The 27,539-nt window shown below is 27.5% G+C and overlaps 1 protein-coding gene across 2 annotated transcripts; it reads right to left on the bottom strand.

Moving 5' to 3' along the window:
* Positions 1 to 1,075: 1,075 nt before the first annotated feature.
* Positions 1,076 to 27,539, bottom strand: LOC100200866 (histone-lysine N-methyltransferase NSD2). Of its 2 annotated transcripts, none has more exons than XM_065792323.1 (9): positions 26,898 to 27,539; positions 25,910 to 26,139; positions 18,935 to 20,352; positions 15,128 to 15,339; positions 11,479 to 11,591; positions 3,784 to 4,033; positions 2,434 to 2,742; positions 2,221 to 2,361; positions 1,076 to 2,076 (listed from the first exon to the last, which is right to left on the bottom strand). In XM_065792323.1, the coding sequence occupies exons 1-9, from the start codon at positions 27,277 to 27,279 to the stop codon at positions 1,487 to 1,489; spliced, it is 3,645 nt and encodes a 1,214-aa protein (XP_065648395.1). In that variant the 5' UTR covers positions 27,280 to 27,539; the 3' UTR covers positions 1,076 to 1,486. The 2 variants fall into 2 exon arrangements, with proteins under 2 accessions (XP_065648395.1, XP_065648396.1); XM_065792324.1 differs by having other exon boundaries at positions 26,836 to 27,458.

The following is a 27,539-nucleotide window of genomic DNA, read 5'->3' as shown; positions in this document are numbered from 1 at the left end:
TTTACCTTCAAGTGCGATTACTTTGGTACTTTAGTGCTCTATTACAGTGATCACAGTTTCGTCGCAGTTATACAGCCTATCTGGATTATCATTAATTTTAGTCGGCAGATTCAAAAATATTTAATAAAAGAATTACAGCTTCTGGATTGAAATTAATAGCTTGAAATTTTGAAAGACCTTCTGAGGTACGTTCGTTAACTACGGGTGTCGAGTCAGAAAATTCTTTAACCATTTTTTCCCAGCAACTTTTTTGGCAGTCAAAAAAGTTGTTTTAATATTCTTTCTTCTTATTTGGTTGGTCTATCTCCTAACATCTTTAACTGATAAACCGAAGTATTTTTTTCTAATAAAAGGCGTTGTTCTGCTAAATCTTGTTCTTCGTCTGGTGGTAATTCTGGTTTCTTCGCCAAGAGTGTACTTACAGCTTCTTCCTCAGATTTAAAATAGCGTTCCAAGGTAGTTTGAGGTGCATTGAAAACTTTACGAGTTTTTGTTACAATTTTGGTTTGTCCTTATCGCTGCGATTGTTTTTAATTATATTTTATTGGTTCTATTATTTTCTGGAAGCCATCTAATAAAAAATTAAAAATTTAACTTGTAAGTCAAATAAAAAAGGGAGCATACCATAATAGGAAAATTATCTCTTATTATGGGGAACCTCATATTAAGTAGCTGACTATTCCCCGAATTAAGCAATATGAATGGCGTGCAGAAAAATTAGATTTTGACGGTAAGGTATAGTTTATGAGCAAAAGCAAAAATGAAAGAGTTTATTGCGTGGGGAAATAAGCAATATAATAAGATTTGCAAAAACATTTTACCTTTAGTCACAAAAGATTAATAAACAAAACATAAATAAAATTTAAAAAACTTATACACCTGCTTTCTGCATTGACACTGTTAAACTAAGTGTATTGCACACATTGAATCTTTATGTAACAGGCGTACGAACATATTGCACAAAAAATAAACAATGGACTACTACGCGACAAACGTTACCTTCCCAAGTTAGCAACTCTCCCCATAATAGGCTACTTTGACCTATCAGGAACACCAAGCCTGAACCAGAAAGATATTTTTGAACATATTTTATTATCATCATTTTTTTTTTTTGAGATTAAAACTCCAACTTTTAAATAAAAAATTTCACAATACAAAGCAAATATACTTTTAGAATAAGCCAGAACATTTCTTATTAAAAATAATGTGTAGAACAATTTTAAAATTAAAAACCTAATCCATTAAGTAAAATTGACAACATAATCTAAATGGCAATAATACATTCACTCAATAGGAACCGATACTAGATCTGAAACTACCAAATATTTGCGTTCAACATTCTTTAATGTAAAGATCAAATACTATTAGAAATTACTATTAGAAAAAATTAATAAAAAAAAGAAGACATAAATAAAAATAAAATACATACGCACACAAAAAACACACCAAAATTACTTTTATAATAAAAATTGTTTTAATCCCTATTTTATTTCTTTCTAGTCTTCGCTCCAGACTTTTTAATTAAAGCGAGTTTAGGTTTCTTGTCGTTTTTCTTCACTACACATGTATTATTCAATTTCTTATTTATTGTTTTTATTGATTTTTTTTTATTTATTAATTTATTTTTTTTACTGATAGGTTTCTTAAAAGGTTTTTCCTGCTGAGGTTTTAAATTACTGCGATATTCGACATCGGATACTTGAGTCGACATGTCTGTATCTTTTAAGTCACATACTTTTGAAAAATCAAACTTTGGCTTTACACTGTTATCATCTTTTTTGGAAGCAATAAAAATTGATATCTCTTTTTCTTCGTGGTCAATGCAGAAAAAATGTTTATTCATTAAAATAATTTCATTTTCAGAATGATTGTCACAATATGAATTTGGACATAAAACACACAGAGACTTTGCTAGCTTACCACACACATCACAGTAGTGCCAGGGGCATTCCCATCTTCCGTACGGTCGTTTATCCAGTTTTAGACATTTAATGTGATATGTTTTGCTGCATTTGTTACGACTACACATAATTAACTCTCCTCCATCTCCACAAACGAAGCAATCATTATCATGTACTAAATTTAATGTGAAATAATTTCAATAACTTTTCTGTACAAATATTTACAGAATTTTTTTATCAATAAGCAACAAAAGTAAATAGAACAAAAGGTTATACAAACATTATATAAAAGAAATTTATTAAAAAATTTTATTCAGACCAATCTTCTGTTGCTTCTTTATTTTCTTTTTTTTTAATTTCCCTTTATCTGCTATTGCCATAGAATGCTGAGTCTTTGGTGGAACACCCAAAAATCCACTACAATTGACAGCACCGCATTTACATTGCTTTTTATCATTACCTAAATGTTTCTCAAAATTTTTTTTAAACTGATATGTGACCGATGAAAAAGACTATAAAAATAAAAATATACCGAGAGAGTCAAGATTGTAATTGAAACACAATTCTTCGCCCACTTTTATATCTCTTGTAGCAAATAAAGCAACACGAATCTCTCCATTAACAGTCCACTTTTGTGTTTCACAATTTGGGTTGCAACTGTGGTTCATAAAGCGAGACATATTACCTTTAGGATATGCATCAATGATATTATCCTTGTCAATGGTAAGAAAGTAATAATCAAAAATATCTTTCTCGTGATATTCACGCACACGTCTATGACATGTCTCCTCATCAATGAGCTCACCAACATACTCAATAACAAATTCTCCCTGTTTAATATCTAAACAATTAAAATATTTTGTCATGTACTGTAAACTCGTAAACCTTAACATGTAAACAAATTTTTGAACATTTAACCTTCTTAACTTATATAACAAAATACAAATGTTTATGCACTCTTTCATTCCCAATACCAGAGATGCTATAAAGATTTGGTGACAATTTGGTATTTGGGTCTGCTTTTTTTACTACTCAGTATTCAGCCAAATATTGAAAACTATTCGTTCTATTACCGAATACCAGATTGAATTAAGAAAAAAAAAAAAATTACACATAAAAAAGGAATACATATAACGACACTTTTTTGCGTTAAGTCGGCCAATTTTCAGTTCAATTTGCCATTTTTTTATTTTAATTTGGCAAGAATGAGTTTTGTAAGGTGTAAGTTTTGTGTGCCAAATTAAAATGAAATTTAAAATAAATAATAAATAATTGCTAAATAAATGCCAACTTAAATGCAAAAAGGTGTATTTTTAAATTTACAAATAACTAGCATATCTGATACTTTATAGATGGTAAGTTATAATAAAAATATTTCTGCCGTTTCATAATAGCAAATGATTGCGCTTTTCCACATTAATTACACATACATGTAAATAAAAAATGATCAAACCGTTCATTACAGAAAATTTGCACACATGAAGATGTTGAAAAAGAAAAATCCAACTGCAAATGAAATTGGTTTTTAAAAAACCAATTCCATTCGCAAAGATTAACTTTTCCCTGACCTAACCTTTGACCAAGAAAGATTGTGATGTATGTCACACATCAAAATAACAAAGTGCCGCTGAATATTTGCTGCTTCGACCGAGTGCCTAGCTGAATATTCAGTTTTTGGCAAAATCACTACTTGTGGCATCTTTACCTAATACAGCTGTCTTGATAAATAGAGTTTATATATAATAGGGTAATAATTTTAAAACTTTAATAAATATTTCCAAATAATTAATGCTATATTAGTTAAATTTAATTATATAATCATTCTTTAGCATATTAAAGGAAAAGAAGTTAGCTTAAAAAAAAATATTAAAAAAAAAACAACCTGTATCTGCCATCAAACCCCATCCTCTGCCCTCACATTTAAAAGGATGACACTTCTTGGATTCATTTTTTTGTATTTGCTGATTTTGGCATAAATTTCCAGCTGGACAAGTCTTTGCATTGCATTCAAATAGCAGCATTCTATTTAAACATTCAGAGTCTGAAGAACAAAATGTTTCTTTAGAGCATTCACAAACAGGCCACTCAGATTGATCAAGTATGTTTCTTATGCAAGATACTGGTCGATTATTCTAAAAAACAAAACAAAAAACAAGATGCTATATAGACTATGGAAACTAAATATTTTTATAATAGAGTTAAAATGGTATCAATATTTTAAAATGGAAGCCTGACTAAATACTGCAAAATGTGCACAAACGAAAAATTAATAAAATAACTTTTGCATGGAGATTGCAGCGCCATGAAAACTTGTAATGGTTTATTTTTTTAACATCTGTTTTCTGCTCTTTAGGAGCATTACTTTTAACTTTTAGGTTATGTTTAAATAGAAAAAACTATTCTGTTTACAATAACACTATTTTATTTCTGACTCAAAACAAATATCAAATAAGCATTATAAAAAACAAAATAAAAACAAAAAAACAAGACACCAATAAAATCTTATGTCATACAGCTTCTCTAGTCTGCTAAAAAAATTTGAGTCATAGAAATGTTTAACTTTCTTCAAACTCTAATAAGCCGAATTGCTCACATAAACATGTTAAAAAATACATAACTATCAGGTAGAACTGCATTTTTATAAATGAAAACATATTATTAATCCTCCTTGCATTAACACATGTCCAATAATTAAAAAAAAAATGACTCAATATATCGCTATGACTCAATATATCGCTATGCAATGCAAACCTTGTACGAGGAAAATTTTGTAGAAAAACTTGGAACTTTTAGAATTTCTTAACTACTGCATCTAAATTATTAAAGATTGCACTGAAGATACTGAAGGAAGTAGTTATTAATATCTATAGCAGTATAAAAAATTATTATAAAATTAAAATAAAAAGTTTTAATATGTAGGAGAGAATTTTATTTGTTGTCAAGTTGTAAGGTTGTTTAAAAATTTGATAAGAGTTGTTAACTCTTATTGTGTGGTGAACCATAATATCGATTTTGAAAACTGACTTTTATTTCTTAAACTTTCGAAACTTCTATTTAAGTTTCTTTCTTCTTAAATTCTTTTTAGTTCTTGAAATAAAATGGTACACTACTGGATTAGGTACATTTTTTTAATCTTTTGAATTAAAAAGAAATAAAAATATACACTACTGTTGGAAAAATTGAGGACACTACGAGAAATTGTTTCTCATCACTTCATGCCAAAAAAAACTCAACCAAAACAATCTTGTTACGTGTTCTTGCATTATGTATACTGTTACCTTGGTTTTTTAAAAATTTGTGTGAAAGTTTTTTATTGTGGTATAAAATATTTTTAAAATGTTATCTATAGTAAAGTTTGTGTAAAAACCCTAACTGGGATTAGCGGCTATGTGTGATATTTTACAATGCATATTATAGAAATTTTCTGTTCTTTCTTTGTAATAAGTGAAATTACATTTGGTCTGTATGTGCTGTTTAGTTTTGTTGAGTATTCTTATGGATTTCTCCAGGAGAAACTGTGCGAGAAAACATATCTTGTCAAAACGAGATTTGCAATTGTTGGAGCTTACAGTACAAAGATCTCCCACAAAGTCAACCAAATACTTACAACAGGAACTTCGGAGCAGGGGAATCAATGCAGCCACCTCAACTATTGTGAATTTAATCAGCATAGGATTGGTGACACGCATAGCCCCCAGAAAGCCCCTGTTGACTGACAAACACTGGAAGCTACGACTGGCTTTTGCAAAGAAGTTTATGGGGAAGAATCCAGACTTTTGGAGAAACGTGTTATTTACAGATGAGACCAGAATCTGCATTAGGAACAACAGTGGGAAAATTAAGTTGAGGAGAAAAACTGGGAAAAGGTTCAAATTTGTGATGCCCACTGTAAAGCATCCTGCTGCTGTAATGATGTGGAGAGCATTTTCAGCTGGAGTGGCTAGATGTATTCGTTTTCTGGAGCCTGATAAGACTTGTAATGCAAGGTGGTACTTGAAAATGTTAAAGGGTCAGGTCAGTAGGTCAGCCAGACTTCTTTTTGGGGCTAATCAGGAGTTTTGGTTTCAAGGTGGTTCAATACTTTATTAAGGGGAAAGGTTGGCAGACTTTGGATTGGCCCCCTAAGTCTGCTGACTTGAACCAAATTGAAAATATCTGGTCAGTAAGAAAAAAGGAAGGTTTGGACACTTTTAGGAATACCACTGAACTCAAGGCCAGAATTATTAGAGTTTGGAATCATGAACTATTACTTAATTTTTTTGAAAAATTAGCATTGTCAATGACATAGGTTTAAAGCTGCTATCTATATAGCTTAAATCTATATATCTATCTATATAGCTATTTATATAGCTATATAGCTTAAAGCTGCTATATATATATATAGCATTGTCAATGACATAGGCTTAAAGCAATGATAGGCTTAAAGCTGCTATCAGAGCTATTCAATAGACTACTAATTGATATTTTTTAATATATGGACTTTACTTAACTATATTATTGCTGTGTTTTGTGTTCAATATTGTGTGCATTGATTAATGAAATCCTTAGATCAGTTACCATTTTTACGAAATTCAAGGGTGTCCACAATTTTTCCGACAGTAGTGTATATTTGAATTATATATATAAGATTTGTTTTATTTAAATCAACTATGACCTATTATCAAAATTTAAATTCTCTTGCAGACAGTTATTTTGATTGCAATAGTAAAAATCAAATATGTGGTTCCCAGCAGTGACAATGACCCTAATGTTGGCCAATTTACTGTTTAAACTGACCCTAAGCACATATTTGCACTCAATTCTAATGCATTATGGGTATAAAATATACTTATGGTTATAAAAATGCTAAAAATTACAATTTTATGTTAATTCAATGTATTTAAGATCCATGCATCATTGTGAGGACAGTGCGGTAAAAACAAATTTTTTAAAGATGAGAACATTTTTTGGTATTGTCATCAAAACTGATTTATTTACAATTTGTACAAGAATATAAACCATTTTTGCATTTCTTTGAACCGGTTAGTAACCCACTTTAGTCACAACTGTTTTAAAACTCACAAAATCTTTGATTTAAAAAATCAGGTTTTTTATTTTTTTATCTACCATAACATTAAAATTACAAAACTAGAAAATTTACTGGAATAGAAATAGGAAGTTTACCAGAGCAGAAAGGGTTCTGTTGTTATGTGTAGCATGCTAAGAAAAATATAATTATCTATTGTTGCTAAAGTATTTTTTGCTGCATTGTGTAACAGAAATACAGTGGTTGGCCATCACATTAAGACCAGCTGTAATTTTTTGTAAATATCATGTAAATATGAATTTTTAAGCAAAAAGAAAAATAATGGTGCAATTTAAAGCTTGTTCTTTTTTTTATTAAGTTATACTTGATAAAAAATAAACAAATAAAATAAAACAATTTGAATATTCATTGGTTATTACAATAAATTGTATAAAATATATATAAAGTATTAATATTTTGTAAAACCGCAATAGCTGCTTTGATACGTTTATTTGCAATAACTGCTTTGATGCATCGTGGCATGCTTGCAATTGATTTTTTTTATAGTTTCTGTCAACTTTGGATTAATGTGCCAGATCCTGATACTCTCATCCCTAAGATCTTGCTTGTTAGTAAGATTTTTTTTCCAAATCTCTCGCTTTACTATTTCCTAAATGTTTTCTTTGGGGTTAAGATCAGGTAAGTTGCTTTATACTTCTTTATACTGATCCTGCCTCATTGTCCCAATGACTTTGTAGAGATATCCTGCTCCTTGCCCACAAATGACAGACCCGATTACTGAAGTTGGATTTCTGAAGTTAGATGCTTGAGTGTTCCACAATGCAGCAAGGATGAAACTTTTCGTTTGTTCTACGACAAACAAAAGCTGTTTTGTCCATCATTACTTGTAAGGTTGACTTACCTGAAAAGCAAACCTAAAATAATGCTAATTTTAAGTTATAATATATATAAAATTATTCAAAACAATTCATGAATATGAATGTGAATAGAAAAACTTTTTCCCATTCCTCAACAGACCAGTGACAATAGTTTCAAGCCTACTTCAGCCTTTTTTTTTTTTCATGATTAAAGTTAGTTTTGGTTTCTTGGCTGGACAATGACACATCAATCACTCTTCTTTCAGCCTTCTGCGATGGTCTGGTCTGACACAACAATAAGGGCTTCATGGATAAGCTTAGTCAATATGTTTTGTGGCTTTTTTTCTGTTTTTGAGGCAGATATTTTGGGTTATACTCTTAGTGTTGTCTTGCATTTAGAAGGTGGTCTCTGTAGATCAAGCTCTTCCCCTGTATCAATTTTATTTTTCTCAGAGACCTTTACAATTTGTGCAATTTTTTTCTGAGAACATTTTGTATTTTGTAAAAGGCATCTGATATGACTAATTTTTGTTGGTGTCAAATCACATTTTTTCCCCATAGCTAAAAATTCAAATAAAGAACTTAAAAAAATGACTAGACTTTAGTGTCTTTACATAAACAGAAAAAAAAAAATGACTTAATGACTATTATTAAGTTAAAAAAAAATTGATAAAATAAAACACAGATGCTTTAAATCAAAATACTAAAACTAATCTTAAATAGTCTAATATTCACTAATTTGACAGGTGATTACTGACAGCGAGAATTGCCAATTAAAATTTTTTTATTAAATATCACTAAGAATAGAAATAACTTGACATATAACAGAAAATAATATCATATTTGTTTTATCGTGTTTGTTTAAGCAATCTATTTGAAACAAATTGTAAAAAAAACGTGTGGTCCGAATGCGATGGCCGACCACTATAGTATGTTACATTTCCCTACATAACAAAAGTCAAGATTGTCTAACACTTTATTCATCTTATCTCCATAACTAACATCTAAAAGTTACTTAAATTAACAATAAAATCTTTAATAAAATCATTCAAACAGTTTAATAAAATCTATGAAATAGTTTAACAAAATCTATCAAACATTTTAATAAAATCTATTAAACAGTTTAATAAAATATGAAACAATTAAATAAAATCTATTAAATAGTTTAATAAAACTATTCTATCTTTAGTTTTAAAGTCTTTAGCAAAATAAAATGACAACAATTAACACGTAAATGGCTAAAACAAAGACAGAGTAGCAAATCTAAAATATGAATAGGAAGCATGTTAGGTAGTGCAACAGGTTGTATTTGCAAACAGATAGATTACTATAATGCAGAAGTCCTTGCTGTATGTTTTGTATCAACTAGTCTAATCAAAGGCCAGTGGGTAGGGTGAATATAATCCACAACAATATGGGAAGCGCCATCTTATATCAATAAGCCTAGGATGGTTTAAACACATACGGGGGAAGGGGTGCAAAAAAAAAAAAAAAAAAAAGCCACACAATTTTTTAATGAATAAACCAACAAAAAATGTCTTCAATGAATTCAAATAACAAAAGTAATTCAAGACAATTTTTATAGAAATGTATATAATATTAATGTATATTACATATAATAAAAAGAAATTTGAATTTGCAAAGTATTTTTAAAGTTTTAGTTGTATTACTTAATTGGTCATTCTTATGACTTCAGCGCATCTAGAAAGCATACTATCTACAAGTCTTTTTAATAAGTCATTTGTCAAAGCATTCCAACCAGCAAGAAGAATTTGAAACTGTTCATTTTCATTTGTTGCATTATGATCTTTCAATTTTCTATTTAACACAGACCTAGGATTTTCTATTGGATTTAAATCAGGAGACTGTGCTGGCTAAGACATAACTGGTTTCAATTTAGATTCTAGATATCTTTTATTCAACCGTGCTGTATGTTTGAGATTGTTATTTATCTTGTAGAAAGATGTAGTCACCATTAGGGAAAAGTTCTTCTATACTTTATCGAAGTTGATTTACTAAGATCTTGTGAAACAAATGCAGGTCCATGGTACCCTCCACCCGGTAAAGCTTTCCAACTTTGTGTTCAATAAAAAAATCCCAATAATATTAATCTATTTGTCATGTTTAATGGTTGCCTTGCATTATTGGGGGTTAAACTTTTACCCAATTATTTACCAGCAGTGAGATTGACCATTATAAAGTAACACAAAAGGAGATTCATTGCTCCAAATAACTTAACCCAGTTGTTCAGATGTCTAATCTTTGTGCTCAATGCACCAATTTAATCTTTTTTTGCAATTGATTTCACTAACATAGGGTTTTTATTTTTTTCCAGCAACAAACTCACCATACGCTTTTATTTGACAAGATGCTGTCTATTTTGAGATATTAGTAAGGTTCAAATCTAGTTTTTTCTCAGAGCATGTAATTTTACGATCTTTTTTGACGGCATTAAGAATGCAGCGATCTTCCTCTTTTGAATTTTAAGACTTTCTCTCAGAACCTAGAGACCTTTAAGCAGTACCAGTGTGTTTGTATTTCTTCACTAAACTACTATTGACTGAGTTTTGTCGTTTAAAACGTTTTACAAGGCTTCTGTAAGACTCTCCTTGGTCATCAACTTCAATAATTCTTCCAATTTTTATATCTGCTAAATGTTTTCTAAAATATTTAATGTGTTTGTATAAATCCATTTTTTAAAAAAGATTTCATTTATATATATATATATATATATATATATATATATATATATATATATATATATATATATATATATATATATATATATACTAGTGTAAATATAAACATACTTTTTCTGTCCTAGATTTCTTACTACCAAACCAAATTTTTTTAGTTTTGCTTTATTATACATTATATACTTAAAATCAAGAAAAAATGTTAGTGGCTTTTTTTTTGCACCCCACTGTATGTAATGAAAATTGCCGACTTAAGACTTTTACAACACACTAGGGATTGCATAGGACCAGTGTAAAGGATTGTTAGCAAATGTAGTCATTCAGAGAATCTACAATAGATTAAACACCAAATAGTATATTGAATATTTAATAGTGTAATATCAAACCAAAATATAAAATCAAATGTAAATTTATAATGTAATAATAATGTTAATAAAAAAAAAAAACCATTAGGAAATGCACATATTAATGTATTAAATAGTCACAATACATTATATAACATTTTAAACAACTGAAATTGATCCTGATAATAATCTTTAGTTAATTGCACATTTTTTTGCACAAGTTGGCAATAATTGTCAACTTCGTTTATTATGAAATTCACTTATTTTGATAACATCAAACTCCTATTAGAAATAAGACCAAGCCATAAATTACAAATTGATCACATTTGAAAAATAATCAAGTCTATAAACAAGGTTATTAGAACCTAAATTCTGATACTTAGAAACAATGAAGCAGGCAACCTTCAACAACAACAACAAATAAACTGTTATTCTTTGTATACATTTTTACATTTTTTTAGTAAGAATGACTTTCAAATCTTCAAATCTTTTAACCACTTTATCATTTTCTAAACTTGGACTTGGTTGTTTTTTTAAGTTAATTTTTTTTTGTACAGCTTTTGAATTAGAGAGTTAAAAAATTATTTAAAACAAAGTTAGTGGTTAAGTTTGATTTACATTGCACAATGCATACAAAATAAAAAATAAACCAACTTTAATTAATTTAAATGGTTGCGGCTTGTTAGTGATTTTACGTCCTAATATTTCAGAGACTTCAGCACGTTGCTTTTCGAGCTCTGCAAATGCTTCTCTAGCTTCTTCAACTGCTAAATTCATAAACAAAAAAAAAACTTTTTAGTTTAATAAGTTAAAAAATATTAACAAATACATTAATAAACACACACAATCATTACTAAATGCTCAAGTTAGGATTAGGAGTAAACCTCAAAATATTAACAAATACAATACATTAACAAACACACACAATCATTACTAAATGCTCAAGTTAGGATTGGGAGTAACCCTCAAAATGTTATTTATATATCAAAATGTTAAATATCACAGTTCCTGTAACACATTTATTTGTCTTCATTCAAAAAAAAATTTTATGCATGTATAATGAAACTTTTGCTATTCTTACTTGTTATTCTTATTGCTTATTTATGAATCATTCATTCAAAATATTCATTCATTGAATATACTTATAACTAGGTTTAGTGGAAAATGCTTTTGAAAAGGAAGAGCTGTACAAAGTTTTAATCACTATATAATACAGTGTGGAAATTTAAAAATCAAAGGCCATAGGAAAATCTAGAAATCAAAGGTCCAATTCAATTGGTTAACACAGGGAATCGACGGTCAAAATTTTTTTCTTTAAAATTTTATCTTAGTATTAGTTCTTCATGACTGAACCTTACAAATACAAAAATAACCTTATGGTTGAAAATTAACAAATTTGTATTACTTATAAAATAACAAATTTTAAATAAAATCAAAGCATTTTTAAAATGGAAAATTGCAAATAACAAATGTTTCAATTACTTGCTAATGTTGTTAGTTTAAAAAAATTCTTGCATAGATTTTCATTCCGTTTAAGTAGGAAGTTAGACAACATCCAAACAATTTATAGTTTTTTAAAAATGTAAACTGAACACCTAATACTAAAAGAAATTTTCGTTTTATGAAATGCTACTATAACAATAAACTATGTTATATAAAATAAAGTTTTTACTATTAAATGTATTTTTAACTATGAGTTTAAAGAATTTCTATTAAGATTTTTTTTTTTTAATTTGGTGGTTTTAACTTCGATTGTGCTTGCTATAAAAATGAAAGTGTTATTTGTCTCTTTTTGCCACCATTTTGATGGGTTGATATTTAATATTCTATTACAATTCAATAATAATAATAAAAAAATGCCAACATGCAAGCGATAATTTTCAATTTATTTAAAAATAATTCATTCACTGCAAATGACAGAAAAGCTACAAGAAAAATAAATAAAAATATTGAATGAAAAAACAAAGTACAGTTGGAAAAGAGAAACATTCTTAGTTACATGCAACAATTTCAAATAATCATAAAATAAGATTTTAAATAGTTAAAGTTAACAATGTTAAAGAAGAAAAATAATTGCATTTTTATTGTATTTTATCTCTGCTTTTTAAAATCATTTTAAAAACTGCAAATGTTAATTAGTTAGTATCAATGTTATTAACTCTCCTGCCCAAATACTATATAAACTGATTACTTAATACTAAGAAGTTAATCATTTTATGAAACACTAAAACTATAAAAATTACTTATGTTACTTAAAACGAAATTTTTATTAAACAAATACTTGTAAGATTTCTATTATAGAAAAAAAATGCGCAAACACACAGTAATTAGTAATTATAAACTTCTCTATAAATCATTCATTTGTTGCAATTCTTAATTAAATACAGTAATTATTATATAGTATTATTGAAATAATGTATTAAATATTTTTAACAAAATAATAATAAGAACTTCTATCTTTTATGAAAAAAAGGATTTTCACCACCAGTAAACTAAAACTAATCTAAATAAGTGAAGCAAAATATATATATGGTTTTTCCAAACTACACCCTGATTATTTGTCAAATATTTTTTTTAGCTCTTTTTTCCCAATCGGTCAACCATTTTAGTCATTTCAGGCAGCCGTTGATTGTTGACCAGCTGCTAATTTCTGCGCTGACTTTATAACATTTTATTTACTAAAATTAAATTATAATATATACTAATATGTTTGATTATTGATGTTTTTAAATATATACTTAGATTTAAGTATATTTTAATGTGAAAATGAATAATCTGGTTATCTTAGAAGCCACGGAACAGCAAAAAAAGCTTATAAACACTGCAAAAACTCAAATTTTAACCTTAAGAATAATGTTTGATCAGCATGATGTAACCTTTCATAAAGCAGCTAGCCAATTCAGAATTTCAGTTTCGTATGCTCATAAAATCATAAAAGGAGAGTATATTGAATATTAAAAAAAGAAAATGAAGATAAAAGATAAAGAAAATAAAGATTCCAGTTTGAACTGATAAACAAAAACTAGGACTAACATTAAATTTGGAAGACTTTATCAAAGTTTTAGATAATATGATTGGATTATTGATAAAGGATTTTTACACCATTCCATCAACAATCAAGACAAACAATTTTTATATAAATATCATTAAAGAGTGTCCTTCTTATGTTAAATATTATAAAAAATCTAAGTACAAACTAAAGCGGTTAGTCTAAGTAGCTTTTTCTTGTAAAGGTATATAGAAAATCTTGATCTGAAAAATTGGTCAGGAATTATTAAAAAAATTTACTTATAAGATTAAAAAATTTACTTATGTGTTAAAAAAAGACTAATGCCTTTTATAAAAGAACATCATTGCCAGGTCTCATTTCTCATTATGCTAAACCTGTTCAAGATTAAAAGAAAAAAAAAGTAATATTTGCCCCCCCCCCCCAAAAAAAAAAAAATCCTGGAAATGTTCTTGAAAATGTTCAAGGCCAATGTTTAAAAAAAGACTAATTGAGGACTTTTAGCCAATTAAGAAACGATTAGCTTATAAAGATGGATGGCAAGTAGAGAATTTTGAACAGCTTAAGAAAAAAATAGAGTATTGCTTTAAGAAAGTTGACTGAAGCCTTGTGCAGCATTTTTCTTCAGTATCAATAAAATCAAGACTAGATTCTTTAAAAGGAAATAACATAATTGAAAATCAACATTTTTCATAAATGCTTTGTCTTATTAAATCTTTTTTAAATTTTAAGAGAAAACCTGTTATTTCCAACTATTACAAATTACAGAAATGATTTTTGCAACAGTAATTTTACACTGTTTTTTTAGCACTGTAATTTTACAAGACTTTTGTTGTTGATAATATTAGGGACCCATTAAATGTTCAAGGGCCTTGGGGCACATCTTAAAATTTTTTTTTATTCAAAAAACTTTTAAATCTAGTGTTATTTTTTTGTATAGAACAATTTTAGTGGGTAAGAGTAAACTTTTTAAAAAAATATATTTTTAAGGACCACCCTACTATTATACATAAGGACTCTGGGTTCAAAAATAATTGTTCTTTTACCAGTAAAAGTCTTTTTCTGCAAAAGTAGCTCATAAGCCTCTTTACATTTTTGGAGCTCCTGGATACCAAAAACCAAGAGGAATCGTTTTACAACTTTCAAATCTGAAGTGCTTTTTGGGGCATCAGGATTTGAAAGTTGCATCAGATATGCAAATAACCCTGATTTATTATTTGTAGTATTTTATAAATTAAAAAAATATTTAAAACACTTTTAAATAATTACCAAATATTTTATCAAAAATTTAAATACCTTTTTTAAAATAATTTGCAAGAGATACACTTAACTTTCCAGCACTATTTCCACCTTTATCACCATCCTGATATTTGAACACTCTTCCAGAATGAACCCAAGAATAATCTTTGGAACCAAAAAACATTACTGGAAATTGACCGATGATGTGAGGTATTTTTAGAATTCTTTCAGGTATTTCACTGGGAATACATATTTTGGCAGGCCACCATCTAAAATAAATTATAAGTACAGAGATTTCATAAGACAATTTTGAAGCCATGCTACATAAACTAAACTTTAGATCTATAGATGTTCTGAGCTGGAGTATTATAACACATCAAAACCCTAATCACATCAGTATAAGGGTTATTTGCTTATTTTCAATTATGAAATGCAGACATAATAAAAAATCATAGCCACCAAAGAATATGTATTATTTAATATAAATTGCTTTTTTATTGATAAATTTATATTGAAAGTAATTAAAACCTATGCATAAAGAACACAAAGGAGGAAATTTTTTCTGGATCAAAGGACCTCTTAATTTTTTTCTTCACAGATTGCTTAATGTAACTTATGAAACAGTTTCAATTGCCAGACAAAAAATTGGTGATGCATTCTAATATATAATACTATAGATTGTATACTAGCCCTGGCTAACAATCATGCTAATGTAAGTTAAGGCCAGGGCTGAAAAAAATTATATATTAGGATCATGACTCTAGTAACTTAAATATAAATATGGATATATAAATAATAAATATGGATATAATAAATTATATAACTATATAAAACTTCACATCCTAGATGCACAGCAACTTTATATACAGATAATACCAAAACAGAAAAATTTAAAAGTTTTTTATACAGAATGTTCAAAATTTTTTTCAAAAAGTTCAAAAAAGTCTATTAAATGTTCTATTTACAGTATGTTTAAAATTATTTTGAGGCTACAAAAATATTTACAACTTTATTAACACTCTTTTTGCATGTTTGTTTGCTAAGAATGCCTAAAACAATTTAATAGTACTACAATACACAAATAGTTTAGGATAGCTGGTGTCTGATGACTGACTTCCTTCTGTTTAAAAGTGAAAAACCAGATATGTAAGCAACAGAAAATATGGAGAAGTTTTGTAACTTTCTTCTTACAAAGGCAATGATAAAACTTTTTATTGGTTTAACTGATAACAGCCAATATTCTATTTTTTAGAATATTGATTAATCAAGGTATGATTGATGTTTAGGCACTTCATCAGTTTAGTCAGATATCAGGGGCTATTCTAGGAAAATAATTTGGGATGGTACCCCCTGTGCCATTCTGTTAAGAAATTTGCCATACATAGGCAAAGCAACAACAACAACAAAAACGATATTTATTGTAAAAAAAAAGCCCTCATTTTCTGAATTTGGGCGGCGCCCAAATAGGCGCTGTCGAAAACGGTCTAGAATAGCCCCTAATAATATATATCAGAACATATGGAGTTTATTGTAACTTACTGTAAAAACAATTGCAATAATAATTACAAATAATAGTAATTATAAAAATAATAAAAATAACTAATAATTACTACTACTTAAAATTATAAATACTATTATTCAAAATTTAAAAACTTTTTAATGAAAATTTATAATAAAATGATTTGAATTATCTAAGTATAATTCTAAATTTTATTTTTATACAAGAATTTAATTCTTTTTATTCATCTTTTTTTTTAAACAATTATTGTTGAAATCATATTCCAATGTTGTTTTAATGATTTAAAATACTTCACCGCTAATGCTTTGTTTTGGAATTAAAAGATTGAGGGATTAACAATGCCATGTGAAAACATCCAATTTTTTTAATAAAATGCAACCTAAAGTCTAAGATTTTGCTGATTTTTACACTACTCAAAGATTTTAATAAGTTATGAACATCCCAAAAGTTTCATCATCTAATCCTAGACGGCTTTAAAGATATGGCCATTCAAACTTTGCCTTAAACCAACAAAAACCTGCCATTTAATTTTTTTAAATAGTTTTGGTCTTTGTTTCTGTTGTGTGCAATGGAAAGCTACAAATATGTACACTTACATATTTTGAGGCAATTCCAATAAAACAACTTAAAATAATTGAAAATAAACATAACACTTGTAATTTTGACCTTCATTGCAATTTAACTGGGGCAAGTTTAATTACAAAAATGATGATGTACCTCGATTTTTTTTAAAAAAATAATTGTTCAGAATAGTTTAAAGTTGTTACAAAGAATTGGAGTGTAGTATTTACTTTAACAGGAAAAAAAAAAAAAAGTCAAATTTACTTAAATTTGTTACTTATAAAACAGGAATTATGATATATCATAGAAAAAAAAAAAAAAAAAGTGGTACTCTTAAGTGCTTAACACACGGAAGTTGATGTTTAATAATTTTCAGAAAATTTTTCTACCCATCCAGAGCTTATCGAGTCCCCCCTTATGGCGGAGTCCCAAAAAGGATTCTGGTTTGAAAGTCAGAAAAAGAGGATCTATAAAAAAGCTTATCAACTACTAATAGGAAAAATATTAAAACTTTTAGTTTAAAAGAATAATCAATTTTTGAACCCAGAATCCATAGGCGTAATGGCAGCAAGGACTCTTAATTCCCCTTTTCTTTCCTCCCCCCTTCTTTTACTATATTCCCTAATTTATTACATCAGGATATAAACTTGATTTGTCTATTGATCGAAAGAGTTTAACAAGTTATGCTAAATTATGAGTGCAAATGACCAGTATATTTTATAATCATTTCTCCTTCTTTATTTACAACTTCCTCCAAAACTCTAAACACAATTGAAAAAGATAGCACAAAATTTGAAACATCAACTCCTGAATAAGCAATAACATTTGCTTCTATTGCAGTATGATGTTTAACTGGAAGTTCCATGTCTATTGCTATGAGAAAAATTTTCTTTAAAATATTTATAGGTATAAAAATAAACAAAGATAGATTGCTTACATCTGTTTCATATTCATAGTCAAAATGTAATAACCATTTTGATTATTACCTTTAAGGCTCAATTTTTTAAAGGCCAAATTAAATAAAATAATAAATGCTGTATCATATAAAACAAGTTGTGTCACGTATAATAGGTGCATCAAAAAACAACAATTTTTTTAAATTGCCTTGTCTGAGTTCTAAATGTGTTTTTTATAATAAAAGAAGACTAGATTTAAAATTTTTTTTAAAAAAAAAACATTTGTAGAGGTGCCCCAAAACCCTTGAACATTTAAATGGTCCCTAATATATATGCAAAAAAAAGTACTTCAAAAGTAGGTCAACCTGGTACTCAAAAAAGCGAAATTAAAGCATGAAATTGTTAAATTCAAAACAATGAATTTTGTTTTAAAACTTGTCACTAACACATTTTAATTTTTTTATGTATTTACATTAAGTAATGATAGTATAAACATCAATGAGTCAAAATAATTCTTAAATTAAAATGTCATTGAAACAGTGAGAAACATAAAATAAAATTCTGCACAACTATCTACAAGATCCTTCTGGATTGTTACTTTCAATCGCTAAAGCATTATTACCCCTAAAAAAAAAAAAAAAATTTTTTTTTCTTTTAATTCCACTATATATATATATATATATATATATATATATATATATATATATATATATATATATATATATATATATATATATATATATATATATATATATATATAAATAAAATTTATGCATAATAGAGTACTAAATTTCGCTGCCACATCCATATTTCAGTAAACATTTTTGTATAAAGTTAAAATAATATTAATAATGATCCAAAATGCAATAATAAATGTTCCAAAATTACCTGTAAACACCATACTTTACCCAAACAATATCATTATAAAGAGGTTTTTTTCTTTGAAGACAATCATTGCACTGCCACGAATTTTCTGGAATTTCTTTTAAATCCTCATAGCATTCAACATGAAAAGATGCAGGACAAGTATCACAGCAAACTAAAGATCCTCCTTGAGAACATATGAAACACCAAGTCACATTGATATTTGAGTGTAGTGTGTTGTTCTTTTGGGGCTCAAAATGACAATCGCAAATCATATTATTACTAGTTATTATAGTACAACCAGCAACAAGACAACTACTTTGATGATATGCTGTGGGACATCGAATACATTTTAACAACTTCGCTAAATTACCTTTGCTGGCTTTTTCTGAACAAAGCCTACAGTTGTGTAATGGACAAATAAATTTATTTGTATTGTTTTCATTAACATTAGATTTGATAACAGGAACTTTGATCAAACAATCTTGATGATAATGCTTTCCACACATATTATGAGAGCATTTTAAAATAGCTCCAGGTTTTTTGCAAAAGAAACAACAATGATTATTAGATAAGCACTCGTCACATGTAAAACTGGTCTTGATACAACTTACACCTAAGCAATCAAAATGAAATGAGTTAAAACAACTTCCTTGACAAGTGATTAATTGACCTTCACTTCCTTCACAAATGCAGCAATATAAATCTTTTTTTAGGTTTGGCCATAATTCACTTAACTCTGGATCTAATTTAACTTGATTTATATCCATAGCACTTGTTGATATTATTGTTGGCACTACTTTTGATGGAATGGTCAATTCTAGTTTTTTATTCTTTTCAGTTTTCAAAATTTCAATAGATGTTAATTTTTGTTCTTTACTTGGAGCTGCATCACTATTTGCGGCATTATTAATAACCTCTACATTGACTTTTCCTTTATTTACTGTAATATTTTTTTCAGTTTTTCTTTTCTTCAAATTAACTTTTTGGCCTGTAGTTTTTTCAGCTAAAGAATTTATCATGCAGTAGTCCTGAGGTGATTTTAAAGTTGAAGATATAGGTTCATATGGTGATTTCTTGAAGGATTCTTTCTTTAATTCTTCTGAAGCAAGGTTTTCTTTTTCTGACCAACCATTAATGTCTGCTTTAAACTTTCCAATTTTACCTTTTCCTTTATTTTTAAGTTTATTTTCTTCATTATTACTTGATTCAGTATGGAAATCTTGAAATGCTCTTTTCTTACGAGTTCGCTTGGCTTCAATAATATCCATGGAAACAGCATTTAATGGAACTTCTTTTAAAACTTCTTCTGTACTAACTTTGCAACTGCCATTCAATAATTTAATACTATTAACATTTTTTTGAGAACAATGTGTTAATTTTGAATCATAATTGCAAGCACTGCTTTTTTGAGTACAAGATTTCTTGTTTATGTAGAAAGACTAAATAAAATAAAAACTGATTTAACAAACTAAAAATGAAACATTACAAACTAAAAAATGAAACAATATTTAATAATTAAAACTAAAATAAAATAATTATTATCAGAACTAAAATTAGATGATAAACCCTAATATACATATATACATATACATACATACATACATACATTCATGCATACATACATATATATATATATATATATATATATATATATATATATATATATATATATATATATATATATATATATATAAATATATATATAAAAACACACACACACACACATCAGTCCTCGGAATTAAGGTCGGCATTGCTGAATGCTGACCTAAAAAGTATTTGAGGTGGGCAAAAAATTGTTGACCTCGTTTTTATGTTTTATGGCAAGACCTTTGTATCAAATTTTTTTTGCCAACTTGATGCCGACCTCTAACAGTTTGAGGTCAGGAGATTATTGCCTAACTCATTTTTCCTAATTCCAAGGGTTGATATATATATACACAGTCTTCTCTGTTGGAAATTTAATGCCAGCGCACTAAAAAGCGCTGGCAGGATGGTCTTTTTTTAAGTTAGCCTTAGCAATTATTTTTTGCTATTTAAATTAGAACAAAAATAGCAAAAAGAATGCTTTGAATAAATACTAGATAAAATAATTTTAAAAAAAACGCTAGTAAAAAAAAGCTTTTTTCATAAGTTGAACAAATAAACAAAAAATTTTTTGTTACAATTTAAAAAACGCCTTTATTTTTTTGGCAAGCACTTTTTTATGTGCTCACTAAAGTTTTAAAAAAAGTTTTTTTCAAAGATTTCTTTCCAAAGCCTTGAATTTTTTTGAACTTTATGGACCTTTCTAGAATTTTCTGGACTGTTCTGGATATTTTTAGAAATCTCTGAAACTTTCTAGAATCTGGAGACTATATAAAGATTATATAAGCTGCCTGATTGAGCAATGCTAATAATTATATATGAATCTATATTTGCCAGATAGCAGTCAAATAATATAAAAGTACAATAGCATTTATATCTATTAATGACTTTCAGAAATATATTCAAATAATATCTTCAACCATAATGTCATATTAAAAATGTGTGACTATTACCGAAAAAAAACAAGGCAATCTGAATAAAGAATCTTGTAGGATTTTATGAGTGGCATAAGAAAAGAAGAACTGTTCCACTAGAAAAACAATCACTGGAAGATAACAGCAGGATATCATTCAAAATTGAAATTGTTGGCGGTTATCTGTTTCTGGGAGAATCCATCAAAGAGAGATGAGAATGCATAAAGAAAATTGAGAAAGAAGTAACAGGTTTATAACAAAAGAAATTAAATTTTCTACATTTATTAATTCAAGTCATACAGTCAAAACTGGATGAAGTACTGAAAATGTACAATAAATATTGAAAACAAAGAAAATACGATCCGTTGAATGAAGTTTTTGACATCACAAAAAAAGATGGTGAATGGCTCTGTGAGGACAAAAGATTGTATCATCTTCAGATAGAAAGCAAAGGATAAGTCGGGTATACTTAAAAAAGAAATGAAGAAAACACTACAGTTAGAAGGCTGGTTGCTGCACTTTGATGGTAAACTTATTAGTCACCAAGAATATCAAACAAAGAGAATAGAATATCAAACAAAAATATAATACAAAGAGAAGTTAAGTTACAAGCACTAGATCTACCAGACGGAAAAGCATATATTGTTGTTAAAGCAGGGTTCCCACTATTAGAACTGAGGCTACAAGTAAGGATTTTAAGGAGATTTAAGGAGATATTTTCCTAATATTTAAGGAGATTTGGTCACAAACAACACTTTTTTTTAAGAAAAAGTAAGGAGAATTAGGGAGAAAACATTAGAAACAGAATCTTATTTTTTTCAATAAATTTTAAATATAAACAGAAAAATTATTATAAATTAATATTACTTTACATATATATAAATATATATATATATATATATATATATATATATATATATATATATATATATATATATATATATATATATATATATATATATATAATAGAAATATAGGTTTGCAAACTATCAAAGAACTTTATATTTTTTTCTTTGTTAATAAGTATAATCCTTCACTTTAATAAAATTTCCTAGATGATTAAAAAATAAAAAAAATAAGCAGAAATTAAGGAGAGCAGTCAAATTTTATCTTTTTTTAAGGTTATTTAAGGACTTTTAAGGAGAATATGTTTTTTTAAGGATATTTAAGGTTTTTAAGGAGGAGTGGGAACCCTGTAAAGGTATAGCAGCTATTCTTGATGAAAACAATTTGTGGAAGAGTATAAAGATGATTGTAGCAGACACTACAAACATAAATACAAGAAGAAGGAATGGGATTACCAGTCAGTTACAAAGATGTTTTACTGAAAAGAAACTGGAAGAACCACAATTTATTGGTTATCAACATCTTGCTCTTGACCCAATCCTATAGTAATGGGTAAAGAACTTGGAAATTTCCAGAGCAAATCAGTGTGCAGAACAAGCAACCAAGCTTTTTTTCAATATATAGAGTAGCTTTTTGAACTTGTAGAATTGTTATTCAAGTTTGCAATTTTATATTTATTTGTAATCTAGAGTGTTATGATGTGACAATAAACAGTTAAATGCTTAAAAACTACAATTCTCAAATTAAAAAATCTCTCCAATTAAAAAAATTAGAATTAAAAAATAATGATCATAAAATTGTTTAAAATTTTATCTATATGCATATATGGCAAATTTCAATTTTTGGTTTTTCACCCAAAATATTAGATCAGTAAAGAAAATTCAAATAGAATGATAAAACAAATGATCATAAAAATAAAGATGGTTTTAGAATGGTGTAAAGTGTGTTTGCAAGTAACCTTGTTTGAGTGGAAAAGATGGATCAATTTTGAACCCCATCAGTGTGAACATTCCTTGAAACAAGTAATCAAAAATATTATTGATCATTCACAATAGTACAACAGTTTCTAATTTTCGGTTACATAATTTCCAAAATCTGCTATCTCCTTGTCAACAGAGACACTCTTGTGAAACAAATCTCATTACTGTAACCAATTTAAAGACACTCAACTTAGATTAAGGTCTCCTTGACAATAATATTCATTTTAACTTTGAAAAGACATTCAACAAAGTCCCACATGAACATTTTCTTGTGTAACTTAAAGTCTATGGAATTAGTAACCCGGTTCTCTATCAGATACAAAACTTTCTAACAAAATGAAGACAAAGAGTAACAATAAATAGTAATTATTCTGATTGTGCACTAGTAAAAAGTGGAATTCCTAAGGTTCTGTTCTCACAGCACTATTATTTATTATATACATTATTGATATTCCTAATATAATTACTTCAAAAGCAGCGCTTTTTGCAGACAATACACAAATATTTTACTCTCATACTAATATGCATTCACACCCTACTTCAAAATGATAATATTTTGGTCGACTGGGCAACTAAATGGGAAATTTAATTTAATTTAAAAAAACTTCAGTTCTTGCCTAGGCTACAAAAACAAACTCATGTCTATACTATGAATGATCCAGCGAAACAAATAAGAACTAAATTAAACTATATCAAATCTACTAACTCAGAAACTGACCTAAAAATACAAATTGATAAAAAAATAGTACTAATAGTATCAGGGCTCGAATTAACTGATAGTGAATTGGGATATCTGGAAATGATTCCGGTTTTTAAATTTTTTGCTTTTTAAAAACCATAAAACAGTTTTGATTACTAACCTCATAAGCTGCTTATTCAATAAAAGAATAATTGTTGATCTTGAATTATGATTTAAAATCTTATTGTAAAACCATATTATTACAATTATTTTTATTATTATTAAGATTTTGATTGAAACTTTAATATTTTAATTCATTTAATAAATTATCAGATAAAACTAGAAAAATGAAGTACAATATAATTATTAAAAAACAACCACTAATCACAACAGTCTAATGGAATTTAGCAGTGATCAAATATTTTAAATGAAAGAAATCATTAAATAAGATATAAAATACTTTTAAATCTTATTAAAAAATTATTCAATGTTTTTTTATAAATGAATTGCTCATAACTTATAATCATATAAAAACTAATTTAAACTTTTTATAGTTATTTTAAAACAAAACAAAAAAACTCTAATAACTTATTTTAAAATATTTCTTTTTTATTATTATTTTTATTATCAATTAACTTGTAATTTAAAACATTAAACATTTCATTAAACTTTCCCCCTAACCAAAAATTGATATTTATGTTTCATACAATGCGTAAATAGGTAAGGCATAATTTTTTATTAGCTGATTTTTAAATTACAGCGTAAATTTTTCGGAACTTTAGTAATAATAATTTTTTATTTATTTATAATCTTTAAATTACCTGGTGTTAAAAGGAATAATAATTAAAAATATGTAAGTTTCGACTGTTATTATTTTTGCAGTAGTAAATTTATTGTTTTGTTTTTTCATTAATATTTGCAATATATAATAAATTGACCATTTCATTAAAAGGTGTTCACAGTTTTTAATAAACTAAGAATTAAATGACCAGAAATATTTCCGGATATTGCAATTCGCAATCATTTAATTCGAGCCTTGAATATTGTAATGCAAATGATAGGTCTAATAAAAAGACTCTTATCTTATCTTATATGTATATAAATATATAAATATTTAAAAATTTAAATAAATATATAACTATTTACATGAATTTATAATATAAACATTATACATCCAACCCTCGGAATCAGGGTCGGCATTCGGCAATGCCGACCTAACTGCCGGCCTGAAAGTATTTGAGCTCGGCAAAAAATTGCCGACCTCGTTTTTATGTTTTATGGTTAGACCTTTGTATCAAATAATTTTTGCCGACCTGATGCCGACCTCTAAAAGATTGAGGTCGGCAAATTATTGCCGATCTCAATTTTCCTAATTCCGAGGGTTGTACATCATATTTAAAGAAGAAAATGGCTCTATAAAACGCTTGGTTTAAATTGATTTTCAAATCACACAAGATTAAAATTCTGGATATTAAATCCTCTTTACCCCCCAAAAATTAAAAATTTAATACTTATTATTTAATGCTTTAATACTTAAACTAAATACTTAGTATAAATTAATCCCTTAAACCTAAAATTTGACACCAAGACTTCATGTTTCAACTTTTTTTATGAGCTTTAACTTAATGTTGGATACCACTATTGCAGTTTAGGCTAAAAGCTAATAAATAATTGTTTAGATTGAAGCTTTAAAAATGTAAAAAATAAAGTTTTTTTAATGAGTTCCATAATAATGGAACTTTCTAAAGATAAATTTTTTCTTTAATTTTCATATATAATCATATATATTTTCTTTTAATTTTAAAATTATTGTCGAAATAAGATTGATTTAAAAAATTGTTATCATTTTTTTATACTAATGCTATTTGTTATTGTAAAAAAATAAAAACACTTTTTACTAATTTTTGTTGAGTTTACAAAAAAAAAAAAAAAAAAAATTAAGAACAGATATGAAGAAAATATTAAATATATTTAGTAAACTTATGTGAAATACCTCCTCTGTTGCAATTTTAGGAGACTTTACTTTATTTGATATCTTAACTTTGTTATTAAGAGTCAAATTATTTTTATAGCTATAAGTACATATAATTTTCCTTTGCTTTCTATCTAAAGATAGAGCACTTTGAGCTTGAATAACAGCATGGCTCCAAGACTCTTTTACAGAAGAACTAGAAAATTTCAACGGTCCTAAACATTTCGGAAGTGATAAAAATGCATCCAAACCTGAAAATTAAGAAACAAAAAATTTCATGATAAAATTTATTATAATTTTTCCAACCCAATCAATGGATGCTATAAATTCATGTTTGCATTTATAAAAAACATTAAACAAACTTTGTATAAACAACAAAATTTTAAAACTCATAAGAACCAACTAAACGCATACTTAATTCTATAAATTAAAAAATAATTAAAAACTAAATTTATTGACTCTAATAAAATATAGATAAATCTACAGTTTAGAGGCCTACAATAATTACTTTTTTGCTTATTGCGCTGTCATCAGTGGAGACTTTTAAACACCAAGTAATATTAAATGGTGCTGCTACATTGACTGAGGGTTTGACATGAGGCAGCAACTTTTTTCCTTTTGTTGTTTCAATTTTGAATAAAATAGGTTGCTTCCCCTTGCAAAACCCTCAGTCAATGTAGCAGCATTCTCTTGTAGCAAATAGTCTATATATGTACTGAAGCCAAACAAGATTCTATTATGTCTAAAAAGCCTCCACAGAGTAGATAATATGGCGCAATAAGTAAAAAAATATAACTATTATAGGTTGCTTAATTGTAAATTTACCAGAATATGTTCAAACAAAACATATTATGGGGTTATTAATATAAACAACGTTTTACTACAAGTATATTAGCATATTACTATTTTAGTAACCAGGTATGTTTTTTATTTTGAAACAAACTTACTAAAAATGCAAATTTTCATTTGCCTGATAACTAAAATCTGCTATTTATTATAACATGCCTACCACTGAAATCCATGAGATTTGTTTTAGAAACCCAGCCTCTTGTAGGTGTATCGCCGAAAAACTGAACATGATACTTGATAGAATTTCTTTCCGTTTGACAAAATACTGCAGTAATAGGATCATAAGATATCATAGCAGGCCACCAATTATGACCTGGAATTTTTGCCCAAAAAACATCTCCAACAAGATACGAGTCTATTGGTGGTACTTTTGTAATACTATAGTCAGAGTTACTTATTATATCTTTTAACTTTTCAGGACTATTTTGATTAGTACTAAGAGGTAAAAAACAAATTGCTTCTAAACACTTCTTATTAGGTTGCAAACTTTTGTTCTTTGCTTTCGATTTACCAGCATATACTTTCTTCACCTTCGGTTTCATTTTTTCTTAATATCGGCGTGTGCGTGTGTGTTATTACAATAATTGTTTTAAACTCTATTCAAAACTTCTTGAATATTTTGTATGATCATATTTTAGGTAAAAATATTACTATTCGAAGTTTGAGACAAATCTCATGGCTTCCATGGTGGGCAAAAGACACGAAATGCAATTTTGGCGCCAATAATTAAGTCACTTGAATAGTTTCACGGCAATTAAGTCCGGTGCAGCGTTAGTCAACCATTTTTAGCCTTAACTCTAGT

This window comes from Hydra vulgaris, chromosome 03 (assembly GCF_038396675.1).
Source record: "Hydra vulgaris chromosome 03, alternate assembly HydraT2T_AEP".
Lineage (NCBI taxonomy): Eukaryota > Metazoa > Cnidaria > Hydrozoa > Anthoathecata > Hydridae > Hydra > Hydra vulgaris.
Note: the sequence above shows the minus strand (reverse complement) of the source record. Positions and strands in the feature narration are given on the sequence as shown.

Bases quoted from the DNA above. Each gene is read 5' to 3' on its own strand.
- LOC100200866 (XM_065792323.1), bottom strand. From the start codon at position 27,279: ATGAAACCGAAGGTGAAGAAAGTATATGCTGGTAAATCGAAAGCAAAG. The intron at 11,592-15,127 runs GTATTTAAATTT...TTATGAATTTAG, and splicing joins TGCAAATTATTTTAAAAAAG to CAGTTGAAGAAGCTAGAGAA. The intron at 2,362-2,433 runs GTATATTTTTAT...AGAAACATTTAG, and splicing joins TTACAATCTTGACTCTCTCG to GTAATGATAAAAAGCAATGT.